Below are 17,143 nucleotides of genomic sequence, written 5' to 3' on the forward strand. Positions count from 1 at the left end.
GCCTCATTCATTAAGTCTTTGCGCAACCCGCCCTGATTTGGTACAACGATCCTCCCCCCTTTAAAATAGAGCAGACCGTCCTCGATCCAATACCGTCTCATTGTGCCATCTTGCACTTGACCCATCCATTTAACATACAATGAATCATTTGCAGCACACAACCTGATTCTATCATAGAAATAAGTTTACAGTTTTGAAATTGAATATACTGCAACAAACACTTCTTTTCTACTCAGCGCATCAGCAACCTGGTTGTGTTTTCCTGGTTTATGTTCCCCCATGAAATCATATTCTGCCAGGAATTCTTGCCACCGTGCTTGTTTAAGACTCAACTTTTTCTGTGTCTTGAAAAATGTATTTGCTACATTATCAGTTCTCACTACAAATCGAGTGCCCAAGAGATAGACTCTCCAAACCTGCAAACAGTGTACCACCGCAACCATTTCCTTTTCATGTGTTGAGTATCTCTGTTCAGCATCATTCAACTTTCTACTTTCAAAGGCCACTTGATGACCTTCCTGCACTAATACGCCACCAATTGCTTTGTCTGACGCATCAGTGTGCACTTCAAATGGTAACTCAAAATCAGGCAATTTGAGTATAGGTTCAGATGCTATAGCATTCTTCAAATTCTTAAATGCTTCATCACACCGTTCAGACCAAACCCACTTTGTATCCTTCTTCAACAAATCTGTCAAAGCCGCTGCCTTCATTGATTAACCAGCAATAAACTTTCTGTAATAGTTAGCCATGGCAAGAAACGATCTCAAATCCTTCACATGACGAGGTGCCTGCCAATCTACAATGGCTTGCACTTTCTTAGGATCCATTCAAACTTGGTTTTACTAACAAGATGCCCCAAGAACTTTATATCTTATTGAGCAAATTCACACTTTTCCATCTTGACATAAAGCGTGTATTTCCTCAGTTGAGACAAAACCAAACTTAGGTTATTAACATGTTCTTCCAATGTTCGACTATAAATGACTATATCATCTAAATAAACAAAAGCAAAGTCATCAAGATAGTCAAACAGTACATTGTTCATTAAGTTGCAAAATGTTCCCAGGGCATTTGTCTGCCCAAATGGCATTACAAGGAATTTATAGGAACCATATCTAGTTACACATGTTGTTTTTGGTTCATCACTGTCTGCTATCCTAACCTGCCCTCAGATCAAGTTTTGTGAACCAGCATACCTTGCTTAACCTGTCCATCAGATCTTGCACCAACGGAACCGGATACTTGTTCTTTATATTTGCCTTGTTCAGCGCCCGATAGTCTAGACACATTCAAATTGTTCCGTCCTGTTTCTTTTGAAATAGAATAGGAGTACCATATGGGGCCTTAGACGGCTGAATCAATCCAGCATCTACCAAATCATTCAATTGTTTGCGTAATTCAACCAATTCCTTAGGAGCCATACGATAAGGAGCCTGTGCAGGAGCAACCGTACCAGGCATCAACTCAATCTTATGATCGATATCCCTCCTTGGTGGTAATTTCCTTTGTAATACAGGCTGTATAACATCAGCATACTGTTTAAGCAATTCACCAACACAATCAGGCACTTCCATTTTCACATCAGGTTTCACTTCGACCAAGGCAGCAAATATAGTGTCCTCACCCTTCTTCAGCCCTTTGTCCATTGCCATAGAAGACAACAACATTCCCTTGTATTTCTTCTTTGCAACTTTATGAATGTTCCCAAATGGATGAACACCTTTGAGAAAGCCAGCATTGGTTCCATTCGTGACCATCACTCCATCTAAGTGAGGAAACGGAACAAACTGGAATTTCCTTAAGAAATCAATCCCAAGTATGATTTCAATGTCACCAAGCGGCATAACGATCAAGTTATGTTTTCCCACCCAACTTCCAGTCGACATAGACACACCATGAGCCATGCCCACAATGGCTTGTCCTTAGCATTGACTGTTTTGACGTAAGAAGGGCTTTTAGACAACTTGAGCCCCAAATTTGTAGCAATCTTCACATCTAGAAACGTATGTGTGGCCCCTGTATCAACCATTGCCATCACACATTATTCTTTACTTTCATTTCTATATGAATTAAGGAAGCATGAGGATTCGAAGTGCTAAAGATTTCTCCAACATTATTAATCCCCATAATGTGATTGAAGGACATTCCCAATGGGTTTGCCATTGCAGCCACGATTTTTTCATACTCCTCCCTTTGATTCATATTACCAGCAAGCAAAGCATTCACTTTTTCCCGGTTTGGACAAGATTTGGCCAAATGAGGACCACCACAAGTCCAACAACCGTTCGAATTTCCATCTTTGTTCTTTGGACTGTCTTTCCCATCCTTCACTTGTGCCTTTCCTTTATCATTTGTATTGTCTTTACGACTATCCTTTCTCCATTCCCCTTTCTTCTCATTCTTTTTCTTAGTTTTTGAAGTGGAGGGGATGTGTGTCGAAGGACGAGTAATCCGAAAATCCACTAAAGAATCGGTAGTAGAAATTACCCCGGGCAGATCTTTAACATTCAGCCTCCGTAGTTCATTTTGAGCCCAGCCTTGCATGCCCGAAATGAAGTTGTGAAGTTTATCCTCATCAGACATATTTTGTTTGTCTAACATCACAGAGGTAAATTCTTTTATGTATTCCCTCACTGAACCCGTCTTCCTTAGCCTTTTCAATTTATCCCTTGCAAGCCAAGATGCATTGCTAGGAAGAAATTGATCACGCATTTCTTTGATTAGCTTATCTAGGACGACCAACACTTACATCGTCTGCATTACGAGTCCTCCACCAAAGTTTCGCATCACCCGACAAATACATTGTGGTCTTGTCAGCGTCAGACACCATTGCAGCAGTAAAATACTGTTCCATGTCCCAGTTGAAATTTTCCAGTTCTTTAGCACTCCTTGCGCCACTAAAGGCCTTAGGTTCTGGAATCTCAACCTTAGATGATTCAACACGAGTTGAACTCAACGTAGCTACAGCCCGACACAAAACAACGAGCTCTGCACAAAGGTTCTCATTTTCCTTCTGCAGTCCCTCCTGCTTTTGCGTAGTTGTGGTACAAAAGTCCAAGATTTCAGTGATGTGGTTATCAACATTCTGTCGAAATCCACCAAATTCTCCCTGAACTTTCTCAGCGTCAACTCTCAACTCAATAATTTGTGTCAATAAATCCACAAATGTAGAGTCTCCCAAAATATCATCAGTTAACCCGACGAAGGATTCAATTTTTCGTGCCAATTCCCACAATTCTGCGTTTTTCACCATTGTTTAACCATGCTCTGATACCAATTGAAAGAGGGTCAATTTATTTTTATCGCTCACCACACTAGGCAGTCTTACAAATGTCTGTAACACTCAGCCTACTTACACTCACGAAAATTGACTTAGTATAGAAATACTTAAAACAACAAGGTCAAAAAACCAGTAGAGGTTACAGGAACAAGTCCCAACCTTTATTAATCTTGAATTAATAAAAAGGGAGGCTTCACGAATTAGTCTAAGTCTAGAAAACACACTGTCTATGCCTTAGACGAATTTCCACCTTTAAATCAAAATTCTGCACAATGGCAGTTACATGCGGCGGATACAAATGACACCTGTCTGACACTTGTCATCACAGGGTTCAAAACTAACTTGCCAACAGCTGTATTTCTAACAGATAGAATCTAATTCAAATAACATTCTTATCTACACGAAATACTAATATTCTAACACTTAGAATATTTCAGGCTTCATTCCAACACTTCGAATATTTCTGTCGGCTTCCAACACTTAGAATATTTTAGCTGTCTTCCAACACTTAGTTGTATTTCAGCAATTTTGGGTGAACTCCCTTTGTTCCTGACATTTCCAAGTCTTCACAGCCTTGCCTCATCAAGTCAACATGTTGTCTTGCCAATGCCCTTAGCCCGCACGTAAGCCATGCACGTTCAAGCTGCCTTGCCAACACCCAAGCACCTTGAACTTGTGTTGCACTTTTTTGCCATCATCCATGCCAAGACCATTGACCACGTCCTTGACCTGTCTGCACGTAGTTAGATCAAGTAGTTTGCGGGTCTAACAGATACCTAATACAAGTGTTGTGCATATTATAAAAATTTTTGTGTAGCTTATAAATTTAATAAACATAACAAATCACGTATTTTTTAATTTGATCATACAACATGTGCTCCTTTGGATTAAATAATGTCATAGCAAATCATTTTATTTATATTCATCCATTATCATTTGCAATAATTCCCTAGGCAAAAGACTGTGATCAGACAAGGGTAGAGCCGACACTTACCTTACCCCTACGTAAAAAGTTTGGACGTGAAAGACCCCATGCTCATGTAACACAACATAAACTAGTAAATACAAATACAACAATACATACAACATAGAAAAAATTTCAATTTTTATTGTGAATAATACGTTGAATGTAAGGCAAGACTATTAGGATCCTTGCAAAGGTGTGCAAATTATGAAAACCTTCCAAAGAAGTAGCAATTTAAGCAACTTAGGAATAGTAATTACAATGTTTGTAAATTTATGGCCAGGAAGAAAAGTTATACCCAATGTATACATTTTTTCTATTTAAAGTAGACAAAATTTAAATCTTGTTGAGTAATCATGAACTAAAGACATAGTGTTTTCTTAAAACACGACTTAAGACAATGAGATTTAATATAGTAAGTGCTTACCTCCATCAGCTAGAATTTGAGAATTACAGAGATTAAAGTAATTTTTTTCGAAGGCGACCAATAAAAATTTTGATTTGGATATACACTTTTAATATTAGAGGTCAAAGATCTCCTCAGGACGGTATCAAATTAAATAGCATAGTTGAATCCTCGAGAGCAATCAGGTAACTAAGCATTATCGTCCTACTAACTTATGGAAATTTTTTTCCATAAGCAACCTTTCATGACCAACCTAAAATAGTCTTCGGTATTTGTGCAAAGCATTTGTTTAATGTTTAGTGGTGATAGTGTTTAAGGTACGTCGGCATGCAAGAAAATAAAAATTAGGAAGGAAATAGGTATATTAGGGGAATGGGCCAAATATTTTCGTGAGGCTTTGTATAGGTAGATATGAGAAAGAAAATTTTGATTTGAATGCTGGTATAGGGAAATTAGTTTTTGCCGTGTTTTTGGAATTTGACAAAAATAGAGTAGTGTGTTTCCTGGTTTGTGGCGGTGTGACATCAGCGTATTCAAATATAATTTTATATAGACTCGCATATGATAATGTCTCAAATACTATGATACATATATCTAAGGCAATGTGATTAACGACATCATATTATGACCGTCGACCAATCACTCTTACGTCTAAAATTCACAAAACAAATGTTTTGAATGATTGCTAACGCCTCATATACAACATAGAGTTTTCCGGGCTTTCATTTCTTCCGGCCAACATTATTGGAATTGTTTAATACCCTCTAAAATCAACGTATTCGGCCATGATTGTCACGTGTTTAGGAAACTTTGTGTGATGTCAAGAGCTTCTTATTGCATAATCACCACATACATGTCTACCAAACACATGAACAAATAATTTAATTAATACTTTTTGAAAAGTAGGTACAATATCAAGACAAAAAGGAGTATAAAGTAGTTTTGTCTCCCTTTCAAAACTCTATTATTCTTATTATTTTTTAATTTTATTAACATTTTCCATGTCTAACACATGTTAGATTTTTTAGTAGTTGAACCTGAATTTATACATTTGTCAAGACCGATATGTCATGTTGGTTTAATGTTTTACTTGATAAGATCAAAGATGTCTGCATCTCTTTCATATGAAAACCTTTCGCTATAAATTTCTGTTATGTATTATAACCATGGATACTGCTCTAAAAGGCTACCCACCATTTAAACATCCAGCTGCTAGATAGCGGTGTGAATTTTCATGTGGAAAATAGACGGAGGGGGAGATAAAGTCTAATCAGCTAATGATAGTGAATGGCGCAACAACGATCATTAGATATAGTGGTAATTGAAATTTAGCATATGATTCAAGGTAGTAGTATATAGTTTTAGTAGAGGGCCTTTGAATTTTAATGAGTTTAAAACCACACTTTTAGCACGTTTTATAAAATAGAAAACTAAAAAAACCGTGAAAAATGGAACTGAAACTTAAATAATACAAGAAAAAAACTGAAACTAAAAATTATTTGGTATCAAAGGGATTTGTTATTTAATTATTAGTTAAAAATCTGATATTTTAAGGGCATAATGGTCCTTTTACGTTATAATTAAAATAAATCAGATTTGTATTAATCTAATTTAAATTCTATTTGACTAAGTCTTGAATTTAGTCTCCTAATCCTATTAGTTCTCTCTCTCTCATGCTTAATAACTCTCTCTCTCTCTCTCTCACGTTCTCCATCTTTCTCACGTTAATATGCCAAGCCCAACAAAAACAAGAGAATACACCAACAGTTCTTCACGCTTGAAAAAAACTCACATGAAATTTTAAGAAAAACTAAGCAACCAAAAACATTAAGGCGAAGAGAAGTTGTTTGTTGATTGGTGTGGACGTTGAAGTAACTTGGACTGATTTTTTGGAGAGTGTTTTGTGTAGCGAATTCTTCGTTTGAACATCAATAAAGGTATGGGTTTCTCTCATGGAATTCTTTCTCCAAGATTACTTTCTTTCGGACGTTTCTTAAACTCTTGAAACTAAGGTTGTTCCCCTTCATATGTCCTTGTCCATAGCTCCCTAACGAATTTGTAGGATGGGTATGTTGTGCTGCTAGATTTTTGCATGAATGATGTGTTTAAATTAAATATGAATGGGTTTATGTGCGGGAAATCATGATAATGATCATCAAAATCTGACCGGAAAAGTTGATGTATATGCATGTATAGGGCAGTGTTTTAGGCACTGTTTTGGGTTGTATAAGTTGTGTATTTATCGTGTATTTTATGCGTGTACAATGTGATGTTCATTATGATGAAATATAGTAAATTGAATGAACCATGAAATCTCCATAAGAACTAATGTGAAATTTAATAAAAAGTGCAGAAAGATCGTGGAATAAATTTCCAAAAAATAGAAATAGTCTTTAAAAGAATCTGAAGATATTTGGACGTCAAAGAAATTAAAAATGTTTTGAGGCCTGCAGGGATAGAATCCAAGACCTCCCTACAGCATGCCTTAATTATAAAAAAAATGGGGCTGGGGGAATCGAACCCTCGCCCCAGTCTTGCGCAAGAAAAAAAAGGAATAAGAAAATGGGAATGGGGGGTGGGGGATCAGACTCGCGACCAGCCCCTTGTTTCGCAAAGGAAATTAGAGAAAAATAAAGGGGGACTGGGGTTCGAACTCTTGACCAGCTAGCCACGAACTCCCAGTACACGCGAGGAAGAGGAAAAAAATTTGCGAGGCATGGGGATTGAACCCACGACCACAGCACTAAGGGGGGGGGTCCGAAATATCAAGGAAATAAAGTGAGGCTGTGGGGATTAGACCCCACAACCTCATTGCCACTCGCCCTTATAAAATAAAAATAACGATGGAGGCGCTGTGGGGGTTCGAACCCACCACCTCACAGCCTCCTCCTCAGCGAAAAAGAATGAAAAAAATAAGGGGGGCAGTGGGGGTTCGAACGCACAACCTCCCTTTAGTAACGAATTTAAATCCTAAAAATCAAAGGGGTTGCGGGGGCTCAAACAGTCAACTCTTTGTTTAATTAATTGTAAAATTAAGATAGAAAATTTATCCCTTCATGTAAATATGGAGATTTAAATTAGATTTCTAATTAAAATAGTAAATTAATTATTTCATGATAATGTTGAGATTTAATTTAGAATTCTAATTAAAATACAAAATTAATTCTTTCATTTAAATATGGAGATTTAATTTAGAATTCTTATTAAAATAAAAGATTAATTCTTTCATGCAAATATTGAGATTTAATATAGAATTCTAATTAAAACTAGAAAATTTATTCCTTCATGTAAATATTGAGATTTAATTTAGAATTCTAATTAAAATAGAAAATTAATTATTTCATAAAATTGTTGAGATATAATTTAGAGTTCTAATGTAATGAATATTAGAAATTAAATCAATGAAAAATATAAATGATATCCAAGTGATTCAAGATTTGGGTTCCCATGCCCAAAACTGCGTATTAATACATAAGTCATACATGAGTAAAATATTAAAGAATAATACCATCTCCTTAGATAAAAAAAATCATGATCTTGGCATATATAAAAGATACATAAGTCTTGTAATGCATAATCTTAGGAGAGTAAGAACTTAACGAACTATAAATGAAGCCCCATGACTTGTATGTATAGACACATAAGTCTAATATACATTCAAAAATTAAGTGAACCTAAGATGTACGTAGTGAAATGAGGAATCTTAGGAGGGTTAAGTGCGAATGTAAGCTAAATGGCCATGTGCATTGGCATATGATGAGATGAACTATGAATTGAAGAAATGAGCATTTACGTAAGAAGAGGCGAGTAATTATGAAAAACAAAGGTGCTAATAATGAGGAATGTGGTGACAATCGTGATGTGAGGCTAATGTATAGGATGAGTGCAATCTCAAATAAGCCTAAGTAAATGTTACAAATACGTACTCACCAATGAGAGTGTAAGATAATGAAGAGATTAGTCTCTATGAACACTCTAATGAAAAAAATGAGTTTAATACACTTTATAATAAGGCGAGATTAGAAATCATTTATGGAGCTATGATGTTCTCATATTAGAAGCCAGCTTCCACTATGTATGAGTTGAATGTAATGGAACTTTATACTGAGCACCGATGGGCTAGCTATGAGCGGTGATGCCTTCTTTTGGGAAAGGCGGAGGTTCACTTAACTCTCAGGAGATGAGACTGTCCGGGTTAAATTCCCATATACGCTAGCATGTTATTTAGTCATTTTGGCCGGTGATTCCACAACTTTTCGATGTAGGGGAGACGCTGGATTTCATGATGCTCACATGATCTATGTCGGTTAAAGTTAAAGTTTCCAATGAGTGAATGAGGCCAACCTCAAATAAATCATATAAAGAAATTAATGATACCGAAGGTGTTAGGATAGGATAATAAAGAGGTGAGCTAGATCAAGGTAATGACATTAAGTTATTCCTCATCATTGCACATTAAACCCGATGAAAGTCTTAAACTATATCTAGGTATAACTAGTGTTCACACTGGCCTATGCATGAACTGAAATGAGGTACGTATGAATGAATGAAGCAGACTCTGTATTTGCTAAAGAAGGCTCCCTAGTTGATGTCCCATATATTGAGCCCTCATTTTGGAAAGTCATAAGGTCAAGTCCATGATAAGAAGGTCTCATGGAATATGAATGAATAATATGAAAAAAAAAACTATGTATTATATGTTATGTGCTATATGAAGATGTTATGTGTTGTGTGTAGTACGATAATTGTAATGATGCATGTCACTGTCATGGCATAACTTTTCCAATCTCAAATAGGCAAGTCCACTGACTTGACTTCAAAGAATCATGTTGTTAGGAAAGAGCAATTCTTTCTCATGCATGTCCCTTGTGTGTGCTTGCATATACCAATGCTTAGTACAAGTGGGTACTAATTCCATACAAACATCTACTTTTAGGTGCAGGCACAGGTGGGCGGTAGAGCAAAAGGTTTGTTGTTGCAGCTATTCGAATGTCAACATTCATTCGGAGTTTGGTAGGTCCTCATGCTTTCGAGGATGCTACTGTTTTACATTCTAGCATAGTTTTAGAGTTTAGCTAGTGAAGCATGTTCCACTAGCGTTTCTTTCCTGTTTTGGTTTAGAGTTTGTATTGGTACTACTTTTGCCGATATACAATTAATAATTAATGGATTATTTCTTTCAGTTTCTTATCTCTTAAATGTTAGATGGTTGATGATGAACGATTATGAAATAGTAAGAATGTTTAGCAAGTATAATTAAAGAATAAAAAATTTAAAATTTTCCGCTAAAATTAACCTATGTAAATAAAGAATGACGTAAGTAGGCTTGTTTGCGACCTCTAAGAATTCAACGACGCCGGCCTCGTCTGGGTCTCGATTTTGATCGAGAAAAAGTTGGTATCAGAGCACTAGGTTAAATTCCAAGAATAATGATTCACATCAACCACATTAAGTAGTTTCTAAGTCATGGTAGTTAAGTGCACCACTATCCAAGATTGGAGATTGCATGATGCGTAGGAAAAATTTCCCTTCTTCTTATCTTATCGTGCTTTTCCTAATGTTTGAATTTTTGGTGTTATGAACGTGTATAACATCAATCCTTGTTGTTTTCAGAGAATGAACACTTAGAGAACTAAGGGTCTGAGGACGGGAGCAGCAACAGCTAGGGGTAATCAAAATCCACCCCAGGCTCCACCTGAAGGAGTGGTCATACCAGTTAACCCAGCTAGATTGACTGATGATGAGGTGAGGGCATCTCTAGCCCAGATAGCACAGACCATCACGATGCAGGCTCAGACTATGACTGCCCAAGTCAATCGAGAGGATGTTCAGAGGGAGAACCTACCTGTTCGCAACATGGCTGAAATGGTGCGAGATTTCATGAGAATGAATCCTCCTATGTTCACAAGGGCTAAGACTTCATGGGATCCTCAGGAGTTTATAGACGAGTGCATAAGACCCTGGTGGCCATGATGGCCACTGATATTGAGAAGGCTGAGCTGACTTCCTACCAGCTTAAGGATGTTGCAAAGACTTGGTGCAAGATGTGACAAGATAGTCGTGTCCTAGGTGGAGTGTCAGTCACATGGGAGCTGTTCAAGACAACATTTTCGGAGAGATTCTTCCCCAGAGAGATGATGGAGGTCATGGTTGAGGAGTTCATCAACCTTAAACAAGGATCTATGACAGTCAGGGAGTATTCCTTGAATTTTGTGAAACTATCAAGGTATGCCACTTCTCTTGTGTCTAACAGCAGAGATGAGATAAGTAGATTCTTGACATGAATTGCTGAAGATCTTGATGATGTGTGTAGGGAAGCTATGCTGCATGACAACATGGACCTTTCCAGACTTATGGTCCATGTCTAGCAAGTGGAGGAAAGAAGAAAGACGAAACAAACTATTGTATGGAACAAGTCAAGACAAGCTGATATTAATTTTTCAAGGAAGAGTAGTACTGAAATCAGGGATAACCCCAGTTTTAAGAAGGGACTCTCCCAACAAGGGGAGTCAAGTTCATCCAAGTGTCGCCATGATAGAAATTCTGAGTCCAGAGTTAAGAGAAACAATGAAGTAGATACATCTCAGGAGAGACCACCCTGCAGGAAGTATGGCAAACTACATGGTGGAGAGTGTATGAGGGGCACTGATGCTTGTGATAGTTGTGGCAAACTGGGTCACATGATGAAGGATTGTCCAATTAGGAGAAGTCAAGAACAAGTGAATGAGAGAGTTCAGTCTAACGTTCCAAGTGAAAAGGCTCCAAGGAGGCAACGATTCTTCGCACTCAAGTCTAGGGGTGCAGAGGAAGGCACTTTTGGTGAAGTCACGGGTAATTAGTCATTCATGTATTTTACCGTGTGTTGTGTGTATGCAATAGTATGAGGTTAGACTTTCTATTCGTAAGTCTATGGTTCCTTATCTCTTCTTATGTTTTTACTATTGGTTAAGTGTACATAGGATTAAGTTATGATCGGATTGGCATTACGAGTGTAATGGTAGTGTAATTCGGGGACGAATGTTCCTAAGGGGGGGATAATGTAACGATCCAGAAAAAAATTAAATTATATAATAGCTACTTAAGGTGATTTAATTATTAGTTAAAAATCTGATATTTTAAGGGCATAATGGTCCTTTTACGTAAAAATTAAAATAAATCATATTTGTATTAGTCTAATTTAAATTCTATTTGACTAAGTCTTGAATTTAGTCTCCTAATCCTATTAGTTGTCTCTCTCTCACGCTTAATAACTCTCTCTCTCTCTCTCTCATGTTCTCCTTTTTTCTCGCGTTATTCTGCCAAGCACAACAAAAACAAGAGAATACACCAACATTTCTTCACAGTTGAAAAAAACTCACATGAAAATTTAAGAAAAACAAAGCCACCAAAAACATTAAGGCAAAGAGAAGTTTTTCGTTGAGTGGTGTGGACGTTGAAGTAACTTGGACTGATTTTTCGGAGAGAGTTTTGGGTAGCGAATTCTTTGTTTGGACATCAATAAAGGTATGGGTTTCTCTCATGAAATTCTTTCTCCAAGAGTACTTTCTTTCGTACGTTTTTTAAACTCTTGAAACGAAGGTTGTTTCCCTTTGAATTTCCTTGTCCTTAGCTCCCTAATGAATTTGTAGGATGGGTCTGTTGTGCGGCTAGATTTTTTCATGAATGATGTGTTTAAATTAAATATGAATGTGTTTATGTGCGGGAAATCACGATAATAATCATCAAAATATGACTGAAAAAGTTGATGTATGGGCGTGTATAGGTCTGTGTTTTAGGCACTGTTTTGGGTTGTATAAGTTGTGTATTAAGTGTGTATTTTATGTGTGTAATGGGTGTAAAATGTGATGTTCATTATGATGAAGTATAGTGAATTGAATGAACCATGAAATCTCCCTAAGATCTAATGGTTAATTTGGAATAAATTTCCAGAACTTAGAAATAGGCTTTAAAAGAATCTGGAAATTTTTGGACGTCAAAGAAAATAAAAATTTTGAGTCCTGCAGGGATCGATCCCAGGACCTCCCTGCAGCATGACTCAATAAAAAATAATAAACAGGGCTGGGGGAATCGAACCATCGCCCTTGTCTTGCGCAAAAAAAAAAGGAAAAAAAGAATGGGGCTGGGGGCAGATCGAACTCGCAACGAGCCCCTGGTTTCGCAAAGGAAATAAGAGAAAAATAAGGGGGGGGGGTCCGAACTCGCGACGAGCTCCAACCTCGCGAAGAGAAAAGAAAAATTAAAGAGGAGGTGTGGGATTCGAACCCACGACCTCCCAGTACGCGCGACGAAGAAGGAAAAAAATAAAAAATTTGCCAGGCGTGGGGATCGAACCCACGATCTCAGCGCTGAAGGGGGGGGGTCCGAAATATCAAGGATATAAAGTGAGGCTGTGGGAATCGATCCCACAACCTCACTGCCACTCACCCTTATTAAATAAAAATAAAGATGGAGGGGATGTGGGGGTTTGAACCCACCACCTCACAGCCTCCTCCTCAGCGAAAAAGAAAGAAAAAATAAGGGGGGTGTGGGGGTTCGAACCCACAACCTCCCTATGGTAACAAATTTAAATCCTAAAAATCAAAGGGGTTGTGGGGGTCGAACACTCAACCCTTCGGTTAATTAATTGTAAAATTAAGATAGAAAATTTTTCCCTTCATGTAAATATGGAGATTTAAATTATAATTCTAATTAAAATAGAAAATTAACTATTTCATGAAATTGTAGAGATTTAATTTAGAATTCTAATTAAAATAGAAATTAATTCTTTAATTTAAATATGGAGATTTAATTTAGAATTCTAAATAAAATAAAAGATTATTTCTTTCATGTAAATATTGAGATTCAATTTAGAATTCTAATTAAAAATAAAAAAATTATTACTTCATGTAAATATTGAGATATAATTTAGAATTCTAATTAAAATAGAAAAGTAATTATTGCATGAAAATGTTGAGATATAATTTAGAGTTCTAATGTTATGAATATTAGAAATAAAACCAATGAAAAATATAAATGATATCCAAGTGATTTAAGATTTGGGTTCCCATGCCTGAAACTCGGTATTGATACATAAGTCATACGTGAGAAAAATATTCAAGAATAATGTCATCCACTTAGATCAAAAAATCAAGATCTTGGCATATATACATGTTACATAAGTCTTGTAATGCATAATCTCAGGAAAGTAAGAACTTAACGAACTATAAATGAAGCCCCATGTCTTGTATGTATAGACACATAAGTCTAACATACCTTCAAAAACAAAGTGAACCTAAGATGGACGTAGTGAAATGATGAATCTTAGGAGGGTTAAGTACGAATGTAGGATACGCTAAATGTCCAAGTGCATTAGCATATGATGAGATGAACAATGAAATGAAGAAATGAACATTCACGTAATAATAGGTGAGTAACTATGAAAAACAAAGGTGCTAAGAATGAGGAATGTTGTGACAATCATGATGTGAGGCTAATGTATATGATGAGAGAAATCTCAAATGAGCCTAAGTAAATGTTGTCAATACGTACTCACAATTGAGAGTGCAAGATAATGAAGAGATCAGTCTCTATGAACACCCTAATGAAAATATTGAGTTTAAAACACTCAATACAAATGATGAGATGAGAAATCATCTATTGAGCTATGATGTCCTCATACTAGAAGCCAACTTCCATGATGTATGAGTTTACTGTGATGGAACCTTATACTGAGCACTGTTGGGTTAGCTATGAGCAGTGATGCCTTTTTTCGTGAAGGACTGAGGTTCACGTAACTCTCATGAGAAGTGACTGTCCGGCTTGCTGGGTATGGATCTCTATACATCTCCTAATCTTTAAACAAATATTGCCACTATAGGGATCTGGCGGGGTTAAATACCCATATACGCTAGCACGTTATTGAGTCAATTTGGCCGGTGATTCCCCCTCTTTTCGGTGTGGGGGAGACACTGGATTTCATGATGCTTACATGATCTATGTCGATTAAATTTAAAGTTCCCAATGAACGAATGAGACCAACCTCAAATGAATCATATGAAGATATGAATGATACCGAAGCTGTTTGGATAGGATAATCAAGAGGTAAGCTAGATCAAGGTAATGACATTAAATTATTCCTGATCATTGCACAGCAAACCCGATGAAAGTCTTAAACTACATCCTTGGTATAACTGTTGTTGACACTGGCCTATGAATGAACTAAAATCAGATACGTATGAATGAATGAAGCAGACTTTGTATTTGCTAAAGAAGGCTCCTTAGTTGAGGTCCCATATGTTGAGCTCTAATTTTGAAAAGTCTTAAGGTCAAGTCCATGATACCGAGGTCTCGGGGCATATGAATGAATAATATGAAAAAAAATATGTATTATATGTTATGTGCTATATGAATACGTTATGTGTTTTGTGTAGTATAATAATTATAATGATGACTGTCACTCTCATGGCATAACTTTTCCAATCTCAAATTGGCAAGTCCACTGACTTGATTTAAAAAATCATGTTGTTAGGAAAGAGCAATTTTTTCTCTTGCATGTCCCTGGTGTGTGCTTGCATATACCCATACTTTGTACAAGTGTGTACTAATTCCATACAAACATCTACTTTTAGGTGCAGGCACAGGTGGGCGGTAGAGCTACATGTTCGTTGTTGCAGCTATTCATACGTAAGCATTCATCCAGAGTTTTGCAGGTCTGCATGCTTTCGAGGATGCTACTGTTTTACATTCTAGCGTAGTTTTAAAGTTGAACTAGTGGAGCACGTTCCACTAGCGTTTCTTACTTGTTTTGTTTCAGACTTTTTATTCGTGCTACTTTGGCTGATATACAATTAATACTTAATGAATTATTTCTTTCAATTGCTTATCTCTTAAATGTTAGATGGTTGATGATGAACGATTACGAAATATTAGGAATGTTTAGCAAGTATGATTAAACAATAAAAAGTTTCAAAATTTTCTGCTAAAATTGCAACTCTGAGAGGTCAATGATGCTGGTCTCGTCTGGGGTCTAGATTTCGGTCCTGACATTGATCCCTCAAGGTGGAGCTTAATATGATGGAGACCTACCACTAAGTTTTTTGCTTATCTTGTCATACATATGTATATAACGAAAATTTAACTTATATATATCTTGTATTTTTTTGCTGAGAGGGTCCGGGTGAACCCCCTAGACCCAATGTGGATCCGCCCGTATTGGGCTGGGTAACTTACATCTTCATATCTCAACTCCTAACTATGATGATAATATACTTTAGAAACTATGTTAAACTTTACATAACCGTACATGGATGGTGCATAGGGGTTTGAGGTGGCATTTTTTAACTTCTAAGGAAGGAGAGGAGAACTTTTGTAATTAAATCAATGTAGGAGTAAGCTCGACTAAGAGATGAACTGCAATAAACAAAGGGGATAATAATTTAATAACAGGGGAGACATGAAATTAAACAAAATTAGTATAACGTTTAAAATATTTTCAAGCCTCCAGCGATACATAAAACGCAAGGTTAAAACTTGCTACGACAGCGATGAACATAATATTAGCAAAAATATTAGAATTGTAAATATACCTTAATCTTTATCTTTTCTAGTCCGGAAATTTTGAGCATACCCTGTTCTTTTCAAGTTAAGAAGTTGTTAGCAAACCTCTTTCTTTTCTAATTCTGAGAGGTGTGTTTAAGAGATGAACAACAATAAAAAAAACATGATCATAAGGCAATTAATGGAAAGACATGAATATACAAATTATACATAAAGTTTCAAGCTTCCCTCCATATGTAAAGGTAAGTGTAAAAGTGGCAAAAACAATGATGTAGTTCAAGTTTTTTTTTGTTTTAGGTTGGAAGTTCAATAGTTCTTTTGTCCTATTATCCATAAGCATAGAAATACAATGATTTGAATAGCAACAATACCGTAATATTTTTCTTCTCCCATAAAGAACTTTTATCTATAGGATTGCTTCTCAAGTTAGTAATCCCACGGAGAATAAGAAAAAATACAGTGTAATGTCTTACTGAATACTAGTAGTCTTTTAAAGGCATAACGCTTGGATGATAAATTTTAAGTAAAATTGAAAAATCATTGGAATAATGGAAAAATAAGTTTAAAGTTATAAGATTATAGAGAAATTTTGAGCAACCACTAAGAAATGTAGATTTCAAAAAAGGATCTGGTTAGAAGTTTGAAGTAAGATTTCAAAATGAATGAAGGGAGAAAATATATAGAAAGGACATCTAATGCACAGTAAAAACTTGTGTAAATATGAAAAATTTATTTATGCACAAAATATGTGTGGTAAAGCATAAGGAAAAACCGTATGGTGTGTATTGCATCTTTTATCATCCATGAAAGATTTTAAACACATAACACTTGGTAGGTAATCTATAAGTTCAATGGAAAAATACATTCTAATATAGTTGGGATCAATTTTCAAGCATCCAATGTTTTCCAAGATGACTCTATGATTAATCTGTTATCGGGTTAGCACCAAATGAGG

General features: G+C 36.3%; 1 protein-coding gene across 1 annotated transcript; it reads right to left on the reverse strand.

Moving 5' to 3' along the window:
- Positions 1 to 1,292: 1,292 nt before the first annotated feature.
- LOC138337940 (uncharacterized) lies at positions 1,293 to 1,907 on the reverse strand. Its single transcript, XM_069288385.1, has one exon. The coding sequence runs from the start codon at positions 1,905 to 1,907 to the stop codon at positions 1,293 to 1,295; it is 615 nt and encodes a 204-aa protein (XP_069144486.1).
- Between the last annotated feature and the right edge of the window lie 15,236 nt (positions 1,908 to 17,143).

The sequence above is a fragment of the Solanum lycopersicum genome, chromosome 8, assembly GCF_036512215.1.
Source record: "Solanum lycopersicum chromosome 8, SLM_r2.1".
NCBI classification, from domain to species: domain Eukaryota; kingdom Viridiplantae; phylum Streptophyta; class Magnoliopsida; order Solanales; family Solanaceae; genus Solanum; species Solanum lycopersicum.